At 42.2% G+C, this 22,217-nt stretch overlaps 1 protein-coding gene and 1 long non-coding RNA gene across 4 annotated transcripts in view; one reads left to right on the top strand and one right to left on the bottom strand.

Moving 5' to 3' along the window:
* Positions 1 to 22,217, bottom strand: part of LOC127008979 (uncharacterized) — a 123,660-nt gene that overhangs the window by 15,269 nt on the left and 86,174 nt on the right. Inside the window, exons 5-6 of one of the 2 annotated variants that reach the window (XR_007761497.1) lie at positions 12,980 to 13,138; positions 10,010 to 10,129 (exon numbers count right to left, since the gene is read on the bottom strand). This is a non-coding gene — a long non-coding RNA (uncharacterized LOC127008979). The remainder of the gene's footprint in view (positions 1 to 10,009; positions 10,130 to 12,979; positions 13,139 to 22,217) is intronic. The other variant, XR_007761496.1, reaches the window with a different exon arrangement.
* Positions 11,789 to 19,053, top strand: LOC127008976 (solute carrier family 46 member 3-like). 2 transcript variants are annotated; one of them, XM_050881529.1, is made up of 6 exons: positions 11,789 to 13,071; positions 15,330 to 16,348; positions 16,543 to 16,644; positions 16,976 to 17,113; positions 17,461 to 17,701; positions 18,438 to 19,053. In XM_050881529.1, the coding sequence occupies exons 2-6, from the start codon at positions 15,436 to 15,438 to the stop codon at positions 18,484 to 18,486; spliced, it is 1,443 nt and encodes a 480-aa protein (XP_050737486.1). In that variant the 5' UTR covers positions 11,789 to 13,071; positions 15,330 to 15,435; the 3' UTR covers positions 18,487 to 19,053. The 2 variants fall into 2 exon arrangements, with proteins under 2 accessions (XP_050737486.1, XP_050737487.1); XM_050881530.1 differs by having other exon boundaries at positions 11,789 to 13,082.

Below are 22,217 nucleotides of genomic sequence, written 5' to 3'. Positions count from 1 at the left end.
AACAGGTTAAGAAAAATATCTCACGGAAACTTTGTGCGAGGAGAGCAAAGGGAGGAAGCGAGGCGGGGCGAGCGAGGTGTGTGCAGAAAAGAAGCAAAAATAAGATGCATGTGGGTCAGTCAAGGGAAATTTGCACAAGGAAATACACTCTAATATATTTTCCTTGGTAAAGTCATGAGAGAGAGAGAGAGAGAGAGAGAGAGAGAGAGAGAGAGAGAGAGAGAGAGAGAGAGAGAGAGAGAGAGAGAGAGAGAGAGATGCATCGTGTGTGTGTGTGAAGGTGTGACGGTTTTGCTTTTCCTTCCCCCTTTAGTGTTCATTTATGGAGGGAAACGACGCCACGGTAAAAACGAGGGACTGGTGCGAAGTGAGTGAGTGACGGACGTGACGTTGAGGTGTTTGCTGACAACGAAAAATAAAGGTAAAGGTGAAGTGACACTTATTTGTCCCCACGGGCGTCAAGGCGAGGTCGAGGATACGTGGCGAAAGTGGACGAGGCGAATTTAAACTCATGAAAAGACTTAAAATGATGTGTGTGCAAGTGTGCATGAGAGAGAGAGAGAGAGAGAGAGAGAGCGAGAGCGAGAGCGAGAGAGAGAGAGAGAGAGAGAGAGAGAGAGAGAGAGAGAGAGAGAGAGACGGTTCTAAGGTGACGCACAGACAGTAAACACGCCACATAAGAGGCGTCTTGTCACATTCTAGTCACATTCCGGCGCGAGGAAGAAGGGAGACGTACACACGCACACACAGACATAAACGTACACGAGTACCCTCACACCCTCTACGTGAACGTGTACACAGGTTTCCTCTCACCCTCTGTACGCGGAATTGGGATACACACGTACACACACACACGTACACGGGTGCTCCACTACCTCTGCACATTGAGTAAAACGTACACAAGCATTCACACACACACGCACACGAGTAATGTCCCTGCATATGTACACCGACATGAGTATCGTGTACAATTGCTCTCACACACGTACACAAACAACCTTACTGCCTGTGTACGTGGAAGAGAGACGTACGTAATTATACACAGACACACCCGTGCACATGACACTGTCGCTTTGAACACTTGAATTTACTGTCAAGGACGTGGCGGTGAGCAGGCGAACGTTGACGCTTACGAACGTTTACACTTACAAACGTTGACGCTTTAAGAACGTTCAAGATAACTAACTAACACTGTTTACTGGGAAATAGTGTAAAAAAGTATATTTGCGTGTAGTCTTTAGTAAGTAAGGAAAAATGCATCATTATAGTTTTGTGAGATATGAAAAAGAAAACTATAAAGAACCAGTGAAAAATATTTATGCATAATCTTCCTTTGTAAAAATATATACAAGAGGTAAATATATATAATAGTAGCATAGTATATCGAGAGCTGTGTCTATTTTTTAATACTAATGTAGTGGTATTCTGTCTCTAGTCCATAGCTGTACATGTCAATGGGTCTTGGATTCCTGCAGTTCCATGTGTATAAGAGTGTGTGGGCGTCGGTGCGAGGGTCAGTGTGATGCTGGATAGTGAAGGGGAAGTACCTACGCAATCACTGTCACGCTGCTTAATTAAAATTGATGAGTGGGTGCACAGTAACATGCCCGCATACGTAACACGACCTATCGGATATGTTACCTTTGTGTAGCGTGTTCTTGTGATCGTTTAGTTTGTTTCTAGCATTGTAGTTTAGCTTTGTATAAATCAGAAGGGTTCGCTCTTTTTACTTTGCTTCACTATAAAAAACAAGTCATATCGTTTTGTCTTGTTCTTGCACAGGTTTATTGGTTTGGCTTGCTCGCTTGGCCGTTTTACTTACTTTCTCCAAGACACGAATCATTCCTGAGTTACACGTCCGATGTGTGACTCGTATTATGTAATGTACTACTGTATTACGTCTACGTTGTTTCGTTCGTTCGTTTTCGTAAGAGTAACACCTTACAAAACGAAACTGTATTAATCCATTTATCCTGTTATTTACCCTGTCATTTACAACAAATTTTTATCATTTTGCGCATTATTTTTATAGTCTCTTCTTTATTTATCTCGCATATTTTCTTTTTGGTCTTTCTAAGCGCTGACCCCACGCAACCCAACGCTGAGCTGCCACCACCACCACCGCGGCAGGAAGGTGGTGGCGGTGTGTGTGTGTGTGTGTGTGTGTGTGTGTGTGAGAGAGAGAGAGAGAGAGAGAGAGAGAGAGAGAGAGAGAGAGAGAGAGAGAGAGAGAGAGAGAGAGAGAGAGAGAGCGACGCATCTTCACACACACACACACACACACACACACACACACACACACACACACACACACACACACACAAAGAAAAAAAATGTGACGCGGAGGAGAAAGAATCGTCTTGCAATCCTCGCCGAGGCACCGAACGATGCATTTTCCCTTCCTTAAAACAAAAGGAAAAAGGAAAGATATGATAAAAAAAGGAGAGACGCCGTGGTGTTGGTGTTTGGTTCTCTCCGCCTCTATTTTGTTGTCTTCTTTGCTATCATTGGCGTAAATAAGGAGGAAAAGGAAAACAAATATGAAAGAAATAAAGCAACGATGATGAGTTTCTTGCTGCGTTTACATTAAGAAAAAAGACGTGAAAAAGCGATTGCAAAATAATATCATTACTTAAATCCTAACCTAAAATAATGACAATAATTACAAAACTATTCGGAGTAATAAATTAAGTTCAACAGAATCGACGCTATGCTGCTTGAACAAAATTATGTGCTCATGATCAATAAAATTAATTACAAAAGTTTTTTTTTAGTACTAAAACTACAGAACTACCCATAAAATGGATTTCGTTTGAAAAAAAATCATTCAAAATTATACACAAGTTTTAAATTTCCACAACTCTCAATCATATTTTAGTACTGACTTTATTTGAGTATATACCTTCCCGATAGATGCAATGGAAATTTGTTAAAAAAAAAACATGAGGACCACAACAAGGAAGGTAAAATACATGAAGTTCATCCATCCATTCATACCTACGAGGGGCGGTGATGCAGACAGGTAAAGCTTACAGGTGAACGAGACAAAATTAATGGACACACACACACACACACACACACACACACACACACACACACACACACACACACACACACACACACACACACACACACACGCAGTCAAGTTAAAGGTTAGTGATGGTTCTTTGATATCAGAACATGACAGACAAGGGAACAGGGGTGAGAGTGAGAGTGAGAGTGTGTGTGTGTGTGTGTGTGTGTGTGTGTGTGTGTGTGTGTGTGTTAAGATTAAATAATGTCCTTTATAGAGTCCTATTTACAGTTTAATTACGCAAGTTTAGTCAACCTACTATAAGTTATAATGCGTTCCATCTATGTTATTATCTGAAATTTTGCTTAACATTAAAAAAAAAATATCACGTGACTTAAAACATCATCCTAAAAACCTAATCTACCTAATCAATTAAATTGGAAAATCGTAGCTTCTAGCACAACAAGCTCATATAGCAGCTCAGATTTCCTCACTAAGTCGTTCATAGCCAATGAACCGAAAACGAAGAAAGCGCCACATATCTTTTACATTCCTCATAATTATATAGTAACATAATTCACAAGACTCTAAAGGTCAGTTCAACGACCGGCCATTCCACTTCAAATCAAATCACGTACTTCCAACCCATACCAAGAGCGGGCCATTTCACCTTCGTCAATATGCATATTTTTTCTACCCAAATTTGAATTAAACTTTTATGTTTTTCATTATTTTCTTTTCTGGAGTAATTATCTGAGTTTCCAATTCCGGTATTGCTAATCGTCTTCAATTATTATATGTAAAAAAGAAGTGTTCCGCTGTTGTTTGTTGCAAAATATTTACTAAAAGTAAATATTTTGCAGATAAAAAGAATGTCAAATGGATCTTTTTGTAAGGAAGACTTTTGACATTTCTATTCCGATAATTTGCTACATAAGATATCCGTTAAATTGTTGACCTTTGTGATCCAGCCGCCGTGCCCGTGGTTCCTATGTTGTCCTCAGAAAACCTTTATGATATTTTGTCAGTTCTAACACTTTCATGACTTTTTATGAAGCTATCTCTCTGAACATTGTTTGTTTAGCGACTTTCTCACTTGGCAATTTTTGATAATTTCATTCAGTATTCCAAACTTTGTGATCTCAGTAAGTTGCTCATTATCCAGCACCGGAATCGAACAAATGTGTTGGCATCGTTGGCCGCCTCGCCGGCCGGGGGTCAGAAGAAGGCGACTCACCCCATCATTACCTCTTCCCCGCTAACCGGCCCGGCGGACGCCGCCGCCAACACACTGGCTCGATTCTGGTGCTGGGTAGTAAGCACCTCAGCTTTTGTTAAAAAAGACTGCTGAAGGACTAATATATAGCTTTTGAAATGAAAGCCACTTACACACACACTCGTGCATACACAAAATACATGCGTATTACATGATATATAGCTGTATACAATCAAAACGAAGTGTGTACCTGCTTATATACTTGTAAGACTATATTGTATGACGTAGATGAAAAGTGAACACTATAGTAAGAGTTCTAAGTAACACTATCACTTAGGAAAAAGGTAACAATACTTTACGAAGCTCTACTTACCTACGTTTCTCAGTGTTATCTTAGCCTTTACTAAAATAGGTTAACGTGTATAGTTAACGGGCTGAGGGATAAAGCATCGCTGGTTGGCTGAGGCAAGTCTGGCGTCATAGGAAGTCTGCGTGTATTGGATGGGATTTTTATGCTGTCATCTGAACACTGCGCGTTGATTAGACTGGCACAGTGACGTCACGGGGGGTTTACAGAATGCCTAGAAATCTATTTCGCGTCGGATAGTGTTAAAATATTTAACTTTGATGTTTGAGGTAAAGTAAAACAAATGACAAATACACCAAAGGTAGATTTTAGTCTCCCTCTGCAGATTATATTTAGCGTCTGAGGTACTGACAATAGTAGTTACTGAATAGTTGTTGAGAAATACGATAGTTGTCCATCTCCTCCACCCATCCAACCTCTGACGTTACTCACAATGCGTTCGGTCATTGGTCCATTTAGGTCACCACTCAGAGCTGCCCACGCGCGTCCCAGGGCAAGATATTGATATATTTTCTTATCGTAGTACAGAGTCTCTCACCCCTAAAGTATTTTTCGAAAAGGGTAACATTTATTCTTTATGTAATTAAGTATTTAATGGGAAGGGAAGGGGATGGGTTGTCATTTGAACAGGAGAACAACACGTCCATTTATTAATTTCTCTATATCTATCTACCTATCCAGTTCTTAACTTAATTACGGATAATCAGACTGAGTTCCCTACCTCCACCTGTTACAGACCTACACTTCCGCAAATAGATCATTCTAATTTTTATTTTAGAATACTATTTGTCAAACGTTATTTAATTTTCAAGGTGACAATCCCTCCCTTGCTAAATGATAAAATGACTTCCAGTAACTGACAATTACTTTCCTCTAAACTTCTCGCCGTTCACCATCCTCCCACAACAGGCTCTCCATCACGGTCGTGTTGCTCTCCTGACTCACGAGGCCCTCTAGTTCCAATCTGTCGTCCACGCGGGTCGATCAAGGATTGGTTATCTTACAAACACTGACCGAAATTTGACTGTACGTATGTTGAAACAAGACTGATCGAAAGTTAGATATTAGTGCTATCAGTATTGGTGCTCTGCTGAAAGAAAAGTATACTTATTTCAGCATGATAAGGTTTGTCTCTAAAATATTCGAAATCGGTTGAAGTTATTTTTGTTAAAATTTATTCCTTCAAGTTTCTTTCTCGATGCATCTCGCGGTATTCTTTCATTAAGATAAATAATCCATCACCTTGGACACAGATAATACAAATAATGACACTGCGAAATTGTTAAATTGAAAATCGGGATTAAATATATTGAAAAATTTTGAGTATCCTGAAAAGAGAACCCCTAAATGTGAACCATCGGAAGATATTTGAGCATACCAGTCTTTAAAGGAAAATACATCCACGAAACAGATTAGGGAATTTTATGGTAAATAAATAAGTTACTAGTGTATTATAAACTGTCTCTTCTCGTGGCTTCTCTCTCGTTAAAAAGAAAAAAAACTAACTGTCCCATGTATATGTTAGGACAGTGCTGAATATTTTTTATGTTTCAAATTATTCCGGTTTAGGGAAAGATAACGTTAAACATATTATTTTATGTTCACAATGATATGAAATCGCATGTATCAGGACACACATACACACACATACACACACACACACACACACACACACACACACACACACACACACAAGTCATTCCACGGTCAAGCCAAGGTGTGCCAAAACTAATGGGCTTAAAATGTTATGAGTACAAAATGTGACGCGTTTCTATATTTTCGACTTAATTCCCGTTCCACCGTCTCCCCCAACACCCTCAAGATGTTATCCCTCAGTGTACAGCGAGGCACCCACCGAAACACTGAGTTCATCACATTTCCCAACATTATTGTACATTAATCCATGTTTCATCAATTGCAGGTTAAATATCATGTATACATACTTTTTGTCCGGTTAATTCAAGAGAGTATATTATGGTTATCATCACTATCATTCGCTACTCCTTCCCGTAGCTCAGTCAGTCCTTCCTATGAGCAGTAAGTCTAGTTAAGTAAGTAAGTCCAGGATAATTACTAAATGTTGATACCTGTAAAGACGGTGTTGAAAGTGCGCACGTGGCGTGGAGTAGTAGCGAGGTTCTCATTGTTGGTGTTTCTCCGGGCTGTGTGACGCAAAGAAAACAAAACAACGCGTCAGTTTACGTAACGTGTCGTGAGTTTTTCGTGTGGCGTAAACTTGTGAATGTTTTACCGGACATGCCTTGCCTGCACGGGGGCGAGGGGGGCTGGGTGGGGGCGGAGGGGGAAGGGAGACTAACCAACTTCAAGAGGTCATATGGTTAGGTCAAGCTGGACTGAGAAAAAAGGTCAAACGTGCTGCCTGCTAAAGGTCATCCATCACTTTTTGCTCTCCTCACATGTCTTGGTCTATTTGACATTAGCAGGTGAGGTTAAACTGTCCAGTCGCTTACCCACACCTTCTGCCCTTTAGATATTATAATTTTGATCCCTCACTCCGCTCTATATTCTCCTTCTCTCCAGTTGTATCTATCTGAACTGTTTTATCAATAGCTTCGGACTTTTAACCGCAGCTGATATCGCACTTTTGAATTCATTATAACCTTCACTTTTAACTTTTAGAAATCATGACCTTGGCCTCAAGTTCTGCCGTTTCCCTGTCCCTCTCCCTTCCTCCTCCTCGTCCTGCCCCTTTCTCCCTCTCCGTGCAGGCAAGGAAACGTCGTGGCGGTGGTAGTCGTGATGCTGTTCTTAATTAATATGCCTTATTATATTCAGGGGACGGGAGGAGAAGAAAACGGGAAGACAGAGAAAAGGTGGAAAGGATGAGGAGTATCCAATGTGACAAATCAAAGGAGTAGAAAGAAGAATGCAAAATGTTTAGAGTAGAAGAAGAGAGGGAATGTACAGGAGGGTGCGTCTAAGTATTTGTATATATGTGTATCTCTCAATATCCACGTATACAAATGACTTAGTGGCGTAGTCATCATGTGTGTTTGTAGGTCATTAAGTCTTGTCTGTGTCTCATAAAGCGTGTATGGCTACGTAGGTACATACTTTTATGCATTATATTAACACACACACACACACACACACACACACACACACACACACACATGTCCCGCACTGCTAAAGCAAGGAAAAGAAAAGAAGAGAAGATACATGTGTGTGGCTATGTGTGTGGAGGTGTTGCTACGGTGAAGAAAAGGATACACTTCAGTACGCCGCTCGACACTTCACCATCCACAACTGAAAACGGAAAACGGTCTTCATCCCATTATTCCTTTTAGTATAGCTGCCGTTACGCTGTTTGTTCCGAGTTCTTCATTCCACTCAGACATCCTCACTAACTCAACATTTCTCTGTTCGGTTTCGTCCCAACGTTGCCAGATTCTCGTTATTCCTTTTAGTATAGATGGCGTTACGCTGTTTGTTCCGAGTTCTTCGTTCCACACAGACATCCTCACTAACTCAATATTTCTCTGTTCGGCTTCGTCCCAACGTTGCCTGATTCTCGTACTTCACCTTTTATGTTTGCTGATTTCCAACCCCAAAACTGTCTTCTCCGCCCTAATAACTGGCTTGGTATATAGTTAACGTTAAAATGGTTAATTATTGCTGTTTCTTGGCAATAGTTATGGGGCAGACACCGGTAAATATGATGCTTCGAGTACCATAATTTGGCATCGCTGCTTCGTCCTAGGATTCAGAGGAGGTTTCCCTTTAATCCTCTCACTTCGTTGTTGTTTTTTCTTCCGAGAGTAAAACCCCAAGGAACAATAACACCAGTCTGTCTGTCTTCGTTACGGGACGGTTGTTACTTTCGTTTTAGTCTTTAGAAATGTAATAGCAAGGAATCTTTCTAACGGTTGATATATTAAATTGAATTCACGTAATCTCGTCGGGAAGGACTTAACATAATACTTTTCGTCTGTTAAGTACCTTGTAATAATTTTAGCCTGTTACATATTAAATTCATTGTTCTGCATCTACGCCTGCCTCTCCTATTTTTGTCAATGTTTACTCATCCAGATTATCATTTTTTTTTTAGTATTACATCAAACTTTTTAACATACGAACATTTCTAGGTCAGTTCTTCTCATTATATGCGATTGAAAAAGCTTGTTGTGTCTTTAGAACTATTTAGCTTATACGAATTACACAGGTCCATGAACAACCTTACGTGTCCATCCATTTAATTTCACTCATGGCTATTTGTTATTTCAAGACACGTGGTAGTCTGCTCTTCAGAATTCATTGTAGGGCCCAATGACCCCATGACCCCTCAGAGGCCTGCCATTTTGTCCTCGATCCATTTATGTGCTCGTTGGGACATCGGTCACGGGGTCGAGTTTGGATCACGGCACCATTTGTCAGGAAGCGGCGCTCACCTAACATCGGGTCGTTGTGTTAATACTGTAGTGAGTCGCTGGGGAGTGGAAGATTACATATAACACCACTCTCTTCCACTTACTAATGGGCGCCTATCCAATTTCGGTGAAGGTCTACGCGTTCTATCCTCGGTGCACGCCTATACATCATTGTCCTGTTACCCAGAAGGCCTATCCATTTCTTTTTACGTATTGTTTCCGTGCTGGGTATACGTTATCCTCCCGTTACCCATTACCTTTTTATTTTCGGACAGGCATATTGATTTCCTAGGAGTCCAGAACCTATATCCATTCCCATCATATTTGTTCTATCTATTGCATTTCCGCCGATGTGTTTTTCTCCTTCAGTTATCGCAAATGTCTCCGTACGGGCTATACTTTCTAAATCCGTTGCCTATCATCTTTCTATTTCCGTACATTCACTTCCTTTTTTGTCCATCAAGCATATCCGTTCCTATCATATTTGTTCTATCTATTCTGTTTTCGTCCATGCCTTCTTATTCCTTCAGTTATCCAAAAGTCTCTCCATCATTTTCTCCCCCACGAAGGGCCGCCTGTCTGTCTGTCTGTCTGTCTGTCTAGGCCCTTAACGACCATCTATACTACCGGGACTTGTCTTACTGCATTCACCTGTACATAGACGTGGCCGCCGTCCCCACCGCCGCAGCCGCCGCCACCACCACCCCTGTACATACCTATCCTTACGGTGGTCATCATCCTCTATGTATATATATCATTAAAGTCCTGCAGTTCACTTTCCCTTTGCTCATTGGTCCTGGGGTGAGAGAGAGAGAGAGAGAGAGAGAGAGAGAGAGAGAGAGAGAGAGAGAGAGAGAGAGAGAGAGAGAGAGAGAGAGAGAGAGAGAGAGAGAGAGAGAGAGAGAGAGAGAGAGAGAGAGAGAGAGAGAGAGAGAGAGAGAGAGAGAGAGAGAGAGAGAGAGCACAGGCGTGACGTGGGCGGTTTGTGCTCCATATACAAGATCCACAAGCAGGGCACCCCGCACCTTGCTTTACTCCGGCAGCCGTGGGCGACGCCTCATCCTCACTCCACCAGGGACGCTCACACGAGGAGTGCACAGCTGGCTGTTCCCTTCGCCAGGACTGAGACCTTTCTCCGCTCTTTCCTGCCGCGATACACAAGACTGTGGAACTCTATGGTGCGACAAACTGACATTTACCAGGCAAATTCTATTCAAACTTTTAAGTGTGCAGTGAATACTTGGTTAAGGTGACATGACACTTAACTGTGTGACACGTCCTGTAATCTTAATCATATTGTATTTTTAATCTTTTAATTTTAATCTTTTAGTCTTTTAATCTTTTAACTTTAATCTTTTAGTCTTTTAATCTTCTAATTTTAATCTTTTAGTCTTTTAATCTTTTAATCTTAATCATACTGTATACTTCTGCCAAAGATAGTCTGCAGCACCTCACTGTAACTTTTGGCAGTTGTATGTTTCTGTATTGGGATTTGTTTGTATTTAGTAAATATAAAAAAAAAAAATATATATATATATATATATATATATATATATATATATATATATATATATATATATATATATATAGAGAGAGAGAGAGAGAGAGAGAGAGAGAGAGAGAGAGAGAGAGAGAGAGAGAGAGAGAGAGAGAGAGAGAGAGAGAGAGAGAGCACTAAATCTGGCACGAACTATTCTATTGTAATCTGTTCTGTTGCATTTTGCCGCATTGAAGTTTATTTTTTTGTGTGTGGAAATTCTATTATAATATTTTTCTTTGAAGTGATAAAAGTCAAAAGGTGAATGGAAAACAATACTCAATAAATATTTCTCATTTGGAGGTCAATTAACGTGAGTATTATCGCAGGTAATAACAGATGATTTATTACTAAAATTATTATATCCTCGCCCTAATTTCCGGCATATTAATTCTTTTTGTAGACATGTAGATTAATTTTTTTTCTCCTATCAGTCTAATTCTCTCTCTCTCTCTCTCTCTCTCTCTCTCTCTCTCTCTCTCTCTCTCTCTCTCTCTCTCTAAAGGCATCATTTTGAGGGGCGAAACTGTTCCTCATTAGCTCGACGATTAACTAGCGAGTGGCGGTCAAGGGGAGACGCGGAGGTAAACGGCGATGATAACAACAATGACGGTCGTTGTGGCGGTGTAATGGCGCGTGTGTAGAGGAGGGAGGTGAAGTTGATGGGAGGTGAGGTGAGGCACGGTTGGGTGAGGGAAGGTGAGTGAAAGTGAAACAAGGGAAGATGCGACTTGGTGTGCATGAGGGTTAGGCTGCTGTTGTTTATAGTGGAGTGAGCAATGGCAGGGTGGGGAAGGTGTGACTGTTAGTATGCATGAGCGCTGGTGCTGGTGGGGGGGCGGGGTGAGGCACGGTAGAGTGAGGGAGAGTTTGTTAGGAAAGCGATGGCTTAGAGTACATGAAGGTTTGGGGGGAGGTTTAAGGATGGGTTTGAGGGAGGTGGGTAGGGTGGAATATGTCTGTTTGGGAGTGTCCACCATTTTGCATGAGCCATAGCAATTAAAACTCACAAAAAAGTTATCTGGACTGCTGAGCCGAGATATAAAAACTGTATGGTGATGCCATTTCAAAACCCGGTGTAAAATCGGTAGTATTATAAGGTACCATTATATCATAATCGATGATAAAACGAATGCGATATTTTTATTTAATTGTGACGAATTATGTATCTAAATCAAGCTTCTGAATGTAGCTTCTAGGAGCAAAGATTAATCGTGTTACACGAGCTCACTCCTCTGGGCCACGGAATAAAAAAGCGTCAGTAACAAATAATTTAATGTCTACTCGGCTTCTTTAGCATGACAGACAACAGACAAACCTGACCTGCTCTAATCTTTACACAATGAAATGTTTGCAACACCGAGGTCTACCCAGCTGAGATTAGACGTGATACGCACCTCCAAAGCCACAGTTACCGCCTGTATCACAAGGTCAATACATGTACTCACAAAAGGCCTGCCACACACAACCAGGATAATACGAAGGCACGGCCAGACGGAAAGATAGACAAACACTCCAACAGTAAGTATATTCACCTCTAACACGAGATAAGAGATAAGACAAGTCACCTCGGACAACAACACGCGGTCTGGAGTGTTGTGGTGACTCAGTTATATTGTGCAGCGTGCCCTTGAAATCTGCCTACAAGGTTACTGTCAACATCCCCACTATTGCCTCTGTTACTCATCCATTTCAGTAATACTAATATATCTTATCCTACTATAACTACCTATATTTTCCCATTATCCCAACCTAAACATCATCCAGGCTAAACTAAACATCACAGTATAGCAGGGTACTCAAACAACAACACACCAAGCACACATCCAACACCTCTACCACCACCAATCCACCTTACCATCACCACAAATGTACTTTTTAACACACTGTCTCTAACAACCATACTTCCCCCTCATCATATTCACCAATAATACACCATCCTCCTATAACCAATCAACCTTCCTTCCTTCCTCCCTTCCTACTCTCTCCATCTCCCCAGCAACCCCAGTGTCACCGATACACAACACTCCCAGTCCTACCTCCACAACAATGGGCTTGAACCCCTCCCCTCACCGCTACAACCCTCCCCCCCTCCACCTGTATCATTGCCAAGCCCCTGCCTCGCCTCTCACGTGTCTCAGTCAACTGTGCTCCGTATCTGTGTGGGCGGTGATGTGCAGTCAGGTGAATACAGTCGAGAGTGCACGTACACGAAGCTGTCCCCTAAGGGCAACACAGCCGCCACCTCCCTGAATTCTTCACAGGTGTAAGGGAGGCGGTGATGAAGAGAGTAAAGACGAGAGAGGAAAGAGCTTATGATACTGACAAGGAAATATGAGAGCGTAAACAGAAAAGAAACAACTCTTAACACAGGAGAATTACCAAGTTGGTAAAATAAAAGAAAATGGCGCAACACCAGACTCTTTAAATCTTGACCACAGACAATGCCATCACTAACCTTGAAAACGTAAACACCTGCAACACCTGGACGACTTGCACCTCTGATCTCTGACTGACACAGCGGCACTGGGCACGATCTCTGTCTTCCGGGTAAGGGCAAGGTGCGTCCCCACGATCAGAGGAACACGGGAAGAAGGGGGGAAGAGTGCGATGTATCCTGAAACAAATAGTAGTGAACAGCCTTGATGCAATAACATTATGTATATAGATAACTCACCGCACCAACAGCCTTTTTTGGTCATCTATTTCCTGCAATATACTGTTTAGTGAGTCATGTATAGAGTGACAAAATTCACAACCTCAGTCTTACTTTTTTTTTCCTTTTTTTTTGCCTAGTTCTCCTATCAATCAGTAGCCTATATATTTAATTCCTATACTTTTTATCATGGCTTTCTGGGGATGCTAGTTGATATTTTTAGTTGGTATTGTAATTTTTCCTCCTGAAGAGAATGTCCGTATTTTTTTCCGGCTATAGTGTAGGTTATAATCTTATTTTCTTTTCTTTTTTATTTATTTCATCAGGATACTTTCTGTAGTCCGTTTCCTGGTTCTGCACCCCCCCCCCCTTAACACACACACAAAGAAGCTTACCAAAAAGAAAAAAATGTACATTCAAGCAACGCCAGCTCACGTCTTCACGCTGATAACATATCTATATCTATATCTATCTATCTATCTATCTATCTATCTATCTATCTATATATATATATATATATATATATATATATATATATATATATATATATATATATATATATAGAGAGAGAGAGAGAGAATGTGCAATAAAATTTGGTTTAGGTCCCCTCGTACAGCTCCATTCTCTGATTCCCTTCTCGAGCCGTAAAGAAAACGTCCTCTATCTACCCCAGACTCTTCTTGGTGGGAGAGATTTATAGTGGGGTTGGCGGGCCGCGGGTTAATGTATGATTTATGAGGCTGACTTATGTATGATTGTACGGATGATAGTATAATTGTATGCCTGTGTTTTATTGTATGATTGTATGATTGTATGTTTGATTGGATGATTGAATGATTGGCTTATGTATGATTGCATATATAATCGTATGAGGCTGACTTATCTATAATTTATAATTAAGCTGGCTTATATAAACGACTTATAATGAAGCTAGCGGACTTATGTAAACGGTAGTTTTATCAACAAAACAACACTATAACTCCTACTTTAGTCACCCAGTACGGCATTAATGTGAAATCGAGTTACGTGTCTCCGAAATTACCAGTCGCACCTTCAAATTACTTACCTATCTCAATTATGTTATATCGTGTAAAAATTAACGGCAACAAAACGTTTATATAAATTTCTGCATGCCATCTCCATTTGCAAGAAATAATAACAGTACCCACATGAATATTTCCTCCCTATAAAATGTGCAGCGAAGAACTATATACACACATGTACATTAATCGTGTAGCATGATGGATGCATTATTGGCTGTCGTCGTGCTTGTTACTTAAAAGCAAAACTGTGTGTATGAGCAAGGGCTTTAGCATCTGATAACGCCCCGGGAGTTTGCATTCTCCATACTGGGAGCCTTTCAGTCAGTGGTTCGCAAAGTGGGCGGTATATTCCACCTGATGGCGTTGGAAAGATCTGGTTGGGCAGTGAGGAAATAAGGGGCGTTAGGGGTGCGGCAGGGTGGCATTGGGAGTAATTAATACTTTTGTTTTTAGATAATCTGAATGACAAAATCACACACATGTCAAAAGCACGGAGGCTAAACTAAAGGAATTTATGCCTTATAGATAATAATCTTGAAATAAGTTTCGTTATTTTTTCGTGAGTTTGTTATCAATTCACAGCATATCAAATACCGAGAAAGACGTGTGTGTGTGGGGGGGGGGGGGTCGCTAGGAACACACCTAGGAGCAAAAGGGGCGCCAGGCTGGAAGAGTTTGGGAACCACTGCGTCTAAACAATGTAAACATGTCTGGCTGTGTCCGTAGATTTTTCATATTACTATCTTGGCAGCTCTCAGCCTGTAACATTTAGTTTGCCTTGTAGGCACTGAAAAGTTGGTGGCATTCTCGTGGAAGTCATGCTGAAAATAACCCTGATCAACTTGCTTGTGCTAAATATTGTGGGAGATTACCGAAGACTATACTATTTATAACTAAATGCTAAAATTTTGTGCATAATATAATCTGTTCGGAGGTTCCGAAAAGCTGTTACAAACTTTGCGTAGGAACCTGCAAACTAACACCTAAGCATGAAGGTACGCAAGCACACACGATTTGTTCCTTAGTTATATGCTTCTGATATTTAATCATGACAAAAGACAAAAGAATTATCTTCAATACAATAATACTCAGTATGATATTTTTTTCAGGTCGACTTAGGTTGACCACACACACAGGCGCGAGTTTTGAGAAAGGATTCTTGGCGTGGCTGGGCTTAAGTCGGACAGTTGTACAGTTTCCTCATCGTCAAGAAACATGTCACCAGACTGCGAGTCAACGCCGCTCCTCGCTGCCTCACCCTCGGAGCCTCCAGCACCCAAGAGGTCCACCCTGAGTCACGTGCTGTCACGCGTGACGGTAGAACCCGCGCTTCTGCTGCATGCGTTTGCAAAAGCCGTGGACCAGGGGCTGCTGGAGAACTTGACGGTAGACAAGCTGTGCTCCGTTCACTTTAGCTTCGACGCCGAGACCTGCCGTAACTTGGACGCGGGCAACCACACGGCAGAGCAGGATCAGGTGCAGCGACTAGCCTCTGCCTACAACACGTACATCCATTGGGCAGAGTACCTGCCCGCCCTCGTGACCTCTTTCTTACTGGGCTGCTTGGGGGATGCCCGAGGCCGCCGCCTGCCGGTCATCATTACCTTCGTCGGGAGTCTACTCACTGGCCTGTGCTTCCTGGCCAACGTGTATTGGTGGTGGCTACCCACGCCGCTGCTCTACCTCTCCATGGTGCCGGTGGGGGTTGCCGGGGGCTACATCGGCGTCTTCACCACCACCAACGCCTACCTCAGCGCCATGACAAAGGTCAGGTCTCGCACCATCTCGCTGTCTATAGTGGAGTGGGTCAAGTACTCAGCCTACCCGCTCGGCATGTTCCTGGCCTCTGTGCTATACGCACGCGGGGGTTATGTGCTAGTATACTGCTTCTTCGTGTTGGCGATACTGATTGCGATTTTGTACTTGCTCTTCTGTGTCGGAGAGCCGCCCACAACAAGCAGCGAGGATACAGCGCAAAGACCCTTCGTTGGTGTAGGCGTGAAAGGAGGCGTGAAGGTTCGGCTGCAGAAGACACTTTCGGTCCCTGGGATGCTTCGCCGCAGTGGCCGCCCCGGCGTGTTGGTGGCGGCACACACTGCGGTGGTGGTGCTGTGGAGCGTCACCAGAGGTGGGTGGATTGTTCCGGACTAACAACAGCTAGAGTAATATTCTTATCAAGCATTTGGTATTGTTAGCTTTAGGGGAGGAAGATTCAAATTGTTTATTTATAGAGAAGTTACAAAACCAAAATAAAGTTTTGGTCATCCTTATTTAAGCCACAAGCAACACTGATAATTCTGTAAGTTTTCCCTTCACCGGCAGGCACCAAAACGCAGTTCTTCCTGTACGACCGGAAGGTGTTCGGGTGGGAGTACCAGCAGTTCAACGCCTGGCTCATCTACGACTACGTCATGAAGGCCACGGGTGAGAATCCTGCGCTTCCCTCGGTGAAGTGATGAGTGTTCAGTGTTCTGAGCTGTCGTGGAGCCTTCTGTTTGTGTTACCGGTATTCGTTGTTTATTGTCATCTTTTTAGTCTGTGATTTAAATTGTTGGTACGGATTCTTTTAACAACATTGCGAAATAACGCTAATCAAAGCTCAAACAATAGCGCAGAGGTGACCTTTAACACACAACTGTCAGGATAGCTAAAAATTTGATCATGGACAGTTACGTCCTGATGAGCCATGGCCCCCCTTCTGTGTCCCGTTCTTGTGTCCTCATTGCTCTTCGCTCATTCCGCCGCCGGTGTCCAGGGATCCTTCTTGTGATGCCGACCTTCAGCTACTACAGGCGGGTGCAGGACACGATGCTGGGTTTCGTCGGAGGCGTCAGCATGCTCTTCTTCTACACCATCCTGGGCACAGCGCCGGTAGCCTGGGTCCTGTACTTGGGTGAGTAGGGGAAGGAGGAAAAGGGGAAAAGAAAAGGGAGGAGGAGGGAGAGGAGGTAAAAGGGAGGAGGAGGAGGAGGAGGAGAAAAAAAGCTCACCATCACCTTTCAACGCTGCACACCTGCCAATATTTCACCACACGAGTTCAACTATTTTTACTGACAACCTTTTCCTTGTCTATCATTATTCAGTTAATCTCCTCAGTTTACACTCATTTCGGATGTTCTTTCTTTTCTTTAATCAGCTACGACTTCTTCAGTAGCTCATTTCCTTTTCAATATCTGTCGTTAATCATCTCCATCTCACAGTTTTCTTTCGTACTGACTCCTTTCGGTCTTGCATTCACAGCCTCCGCGTTCTCCTTGTGCAGCACGATCCCAGTGATAGCATCGCGGGCCACCATCTCGAAGAACGTGGCACCTACAGACTTAGGCGCCGTGTTTGCCCTTCTCGCCGTGCTGGAGTGTGGCGTGGAGCTGGTGGCGCCGCCCCTCTACACTCTGATCTACACACAAACACTCGACATCTTCCCAGGGACACTTTTCCTCGTGATGGCCGGCGTCTCGGTGGTCATATGCTGCGTCTATGTGTGAGTTCGTGTTCTGGTTTCGGTGTTTTCTATTGGTTCTCCTCCTGGGTTATGTTTGCGCTGTACGTAGTGACAGTGATCTCATTTTCCGGTATCATGTTCATCGTTTATTTGTCCGGTAGTGAGGCTTGTCTGGCGTTCCCTGTGTCTGTTTCTTAGTCGACGTGCTGTTCCTTCGTTATGTGGTTCTTGTGATGTCTTCAACTCTTCATTTTCTTTATGGACAGCAATACCAGACGGTTCTCCCTCTTCTATATGCCTTCTTTAATGTTTCTACGTCTATTTGTCGCCGTTTTGTATTTTCTTTTTCAACCTTTTACTCTCTAGTGTCATTCAAAAAAGTGGTATTCTTAGTGGAACCTTTGAGTCTTTTATAACTTCATATCTTTCATTTTTTCCTCTAAGGTGTGTCACTCGCGTCCATTTCAAAATTAATAAAATAATATCATCACCATCACCACCACCACCATCATAAAAAAAATGTTCTAGGTGTTGTACAAACAAAGACTACATCTGGCACACACAAAAAAGTCTTGATAATACTTTTCGATTCACCTGAAAACCTATGCTTACTCCCCCCGAAATATATACATCTTTACTCTTCCAGATTTCACTCTCACCCTAAAACAAAACACCACCAAAGCAAACTGCACTAGGTCATATCTGTAATCATGACTGGTGCTATTTATCAACTATTTTAAGTGTGACTGTTCTCGAGATTTCTTTCATCCTCCAGGTGGCTTCTCACTTACTATGAAGAGCCTCGAGGCAGCAGCACCAATTAAGTAAAATGTGAGGTTCGGATCTCATATACATCTTTGAAATCAGCAACCACGCCTGCACCACCACCACGGCCTGCACCACTACCACGGCCTGCACTACCACCTCGGCCTGCACCACTACCTCGGCCTGCATTACTACCACGGCCTGCACCACTACCTCGGCCTGCATTACTACCTCGGCCTGCACTACCACCTCGGCCTGCACTACTACCTCGGCCTGCATTACTACCACGGCCTGCACTACCACCTCGGCCTGCACTACTACCTCGGCCTGCATTACTACCACGGCCTGCACTACCACTTCGGCCTGCATTACTACCACGGCCTGCACTACCACCTCGGCCTGCACCACTACCTCGGCCTGCACCACTACCTCGGCCTGCACTACTACCTCGGCCTGCATTACTACCACGGCCTGCACTACTACCTCGGCCTGCATTACTACCACGGCCTGCACTACCACTTCGGCCTGCATTACTACCACGGCCTGCACCACTACCTCGGCCTGCACTACTACCTCGGCCTGCATTACTACCACGGCCTGCACTACTACCACGGCCTGCATTACTACCTCGGCCTGCACTACTACCTCGGCCTGCATTACTACCACGGCCTGCACTACCACCTCGGCCTGCACCACTAGCACGGCCTGCACCACTACCACGGCCTGCACCACCACCACCACCACCACCACCACCCACCCACCCACCCACTCACACACACACACACACACACACACACACACACACACACAGACACAAAGTTTCATCTGTATTCCGCTTCATCTGTAGTCATTATGTTAAAACTGCAACTAGATACTGTTAACTGTATTGAAACATGCTACATTAAATTGTAAAATAATACAATGCAAATATTTATAAAGTTGACCTTACTTTATCTCGCAGAGCAAAGAAGAGTACCGACGTATCGATAATGAAGAAAAAAAAGTACTTCTACTCAGGGTTGGAAAAAAATATGATTTAAATTTGATTTTTTTATTTAAATCGAATTTTTTTATTTTAATGATTTTTTTTTTGCATTAATCCTCGTTTGTTTCCACTGATTATTTCTTTCAGTCTAATGAGGCCATTTTCTTGTATTAAACTTGTCCAATGTTAACTATTAAATGAAACCAAAGTTTGATATACATCACCCAAGATGAGTTTTTTACATAAAATCATAAGTAGGACTAATAGTTTATCTGTTTTTATGATTTTGAATATTTTTCTTGTAAGAGATAGCAAGGATTCACTGATGCCTGACTTGCTAGAGGACCAGTACAGGATCAGTACAGGACAAGTAGATTTGATACTTTTCCTGTGCAGCTGCTTCACATGTTCTTCCTTCTTCCTTATATATATATATATATATATATATATATATATATATATATATATATATATATATATATATATATATATATATATATATATATATATATATATATATATATATATATATATATATATATATATATATATATATATATATACATATACATATATATATATATATATATATATATATATATATATATATATATATATATATATATATATCATTAGATATTATACTCTTGATATAACACTCAAATCACTTTAAACTCAGTATATTTAATATTTATTTAAATCATGATTTTTTTACTCTGATTTAAACCGATTTGAATCACTTGATTTAAATCAAATGATTTAAATCAAAACAACCCTGCTACTACTACTACTACTACTACTACTACCACCACCACTACTACTACTACTATTACCACTACTACCACCACCACCACTACTACTACTACTACTACTATAGTCTGTTCCACCTTAGCTGACAACAAATCAAGCGAGAAGCCGCTCCCTATAGGCGATGTAGGAAGAGCACAACCGCCCAGTTGCCGGTTATTGGTTACAACTGACCCGTTGTGTGTTGGGCAAAACCTGTTTGAGAGCGGGCACTCAAGAGCTTCCATATTTTCCTAAAATTTCTTCATATTTGGTGTTACCTGACGGACTAAAACTCCTACTGCTTATCTTATTACTACTGAGAATTCTAATAAAATTAATAGTAATAATAATCATAATAAATAATATAATAATGATAAAATAAAAGAGAAATGTGTTTAAAAGGCAACGACGAAGAAACCCAAGGAAATAATGAAAAGAAGCAAATATTGAACAAAAATAAAACTAACACAACTAAAAGAAAATCCATGTGAAGCAGGACCAGGACCCGGAGCACCACCAGTATCACCACCAGCCCACCACACATAACGTTCAGGAGAAGAATGACTGGGAATGGATGGTCGGGGCAGGGTGTTGGGGGTGGGGTGGGGGTGGGGGCTGATGCGTTTGATAAAAGACATAAACTCATCAGAAATAATTTACGGCGCCAATAGCACCTTCCTATCAAGGGCTTCCCCGCAGCCACGGGGGGCATTACAGTGGATTTACGAGCACACCCAGGCGTCGGGCGTCTAACGGGAGGCAGGAGGCAGTGAAAAGACATTATTGATATATACACTTGTAGCATGTCAGGAAAAGGAAGTGATGGTGTTTGGGAGCAGCAGCTTTGGGCGAGAAGATCAGATGATAGTATGACTACCATGCCTGCTCCACTTGCCCACCACTGCGTTAGAAAACCAATTCTTGCCTTCGTCTTTGTTGAGTCTGAATTTATTCAACTTAAACCCATTGCTACGTGGCATACCCGGCTCTCTTACCACCAAGAACTTTATTATCATTACCTTTATTAACGACCTTCATTCATTAAAACTTCGATCAAGTCTCCTTGCATCTGTCGCCTTTCTTTAGATAATGCAAACTCAAATGTTTAAGTCTATCTTCATATGGCAAGTTTTACAACCCGTGAATAATTTTTTCATCTTACAGAGGAGAGATTCTGGCATTTTAATAGCCTGTATATTGTAAGGAGACCAGAACTGAACCGCTAAATCGAGATATCTAACTAACGCTAAATACAGCTTGAGGATGACTTCAGCAATTTATAGCTTACGCTCCTTGAAATGAAACTAGAACCCTATTTGCGCAACTCTCAGCCTGAATTCATCGACTCGGCACGAAAATTATAGTTTACTAAAACTTCTAAATCCCTTTTAGACCTAGATCTGCTTCGGAGAGTTTAATTTAAGAAATAATCATGAGAAGGATAATGCCTGGCTACACGCAGAATGTTATACTTCCTGACATTGAACTCCATCTGGCACACACTTTTCTGCATCCTTAGATATTATTGCTCTCAGCCTTCCTAACCTCCCTCCCAGCAGCCCTTCACTTTCCCTCACTCTTTCAAGACTTTATCACGATTTCCCTTCACTCTAAATTCAGAGTCAACCAAAACCGAACACATCCCGATTTACAGTCATTATCATCATTAGCACCGTCAGCAGCACCCACATATTTCCTGCAGTAATGCGCTATCACTCACTCACTCACTCACTCACTCTCTCTCTCTCTCTCTCTCTCTCTCTCTCTCTCTCTCTCTCTCTCTCTCTCTCTCTCTCTCTCTCTCTCTCTCTCTCTCTCTCTCTCTCTCTCACGCACGCACGCACGCACGCACGTAGTCCCCCCCCAGAGGGTCAAGGTTTGAGGCAGCATCGTGGAGGCAGAGTGCCAGTCTTTGCGCTGCTAATTCCAGCATCCCCAAAACCGACTAGCCAAACCGAGGTAATGAGGTGGATCAGAGCACATACTAATTATTTATGACACAGCAGACAGATGGAA

This window comes from Eriocheir sinensis, chromosome 39 (assembly GCF_024679095.1).
Source record: "Eriocheir sinensis breed Jianghai 21 chromosome 39, ASM2467909v1, whole genome shotgun sequence".
NCBI classification, from domain to species: Eukaryota; Metazoa; Arthropoda; class Malacostraca; order Decapoda; family Varunidae; genus Eriocheir; species Eriocheir sinensis.
Note: the sequence above shows the minus strand (reverse complement) of the source record. Positions and strands in the feature narration are given on the sequence as shown.

Excerpts from the sequence above, each read along its gene's own strand:
- LOC127008976 (XM_050881529.1), top strand. The coding sequence starts at position 15,436 with ATGTCACCAGACTGCGAGTCAACGCCGCTCCTCGCTGCCTCACCCTCG. Across the intron at positions 17,114-17,460 it reads AGCCTGGGTCCTGTACTTGG|CCTCCGCGTTCTCCTTGTGC; the intron begins GTGAGTAGGGGA and ends TTGCATTCACAG. Across the intron at positions 17,702-18,437 it reads GTCATATGCTGCGTCTATGT|GTGGCTTCTCACTTACTATG; the intron begins GTGAGTTCGTGT and ends TTCATCCTCCAG.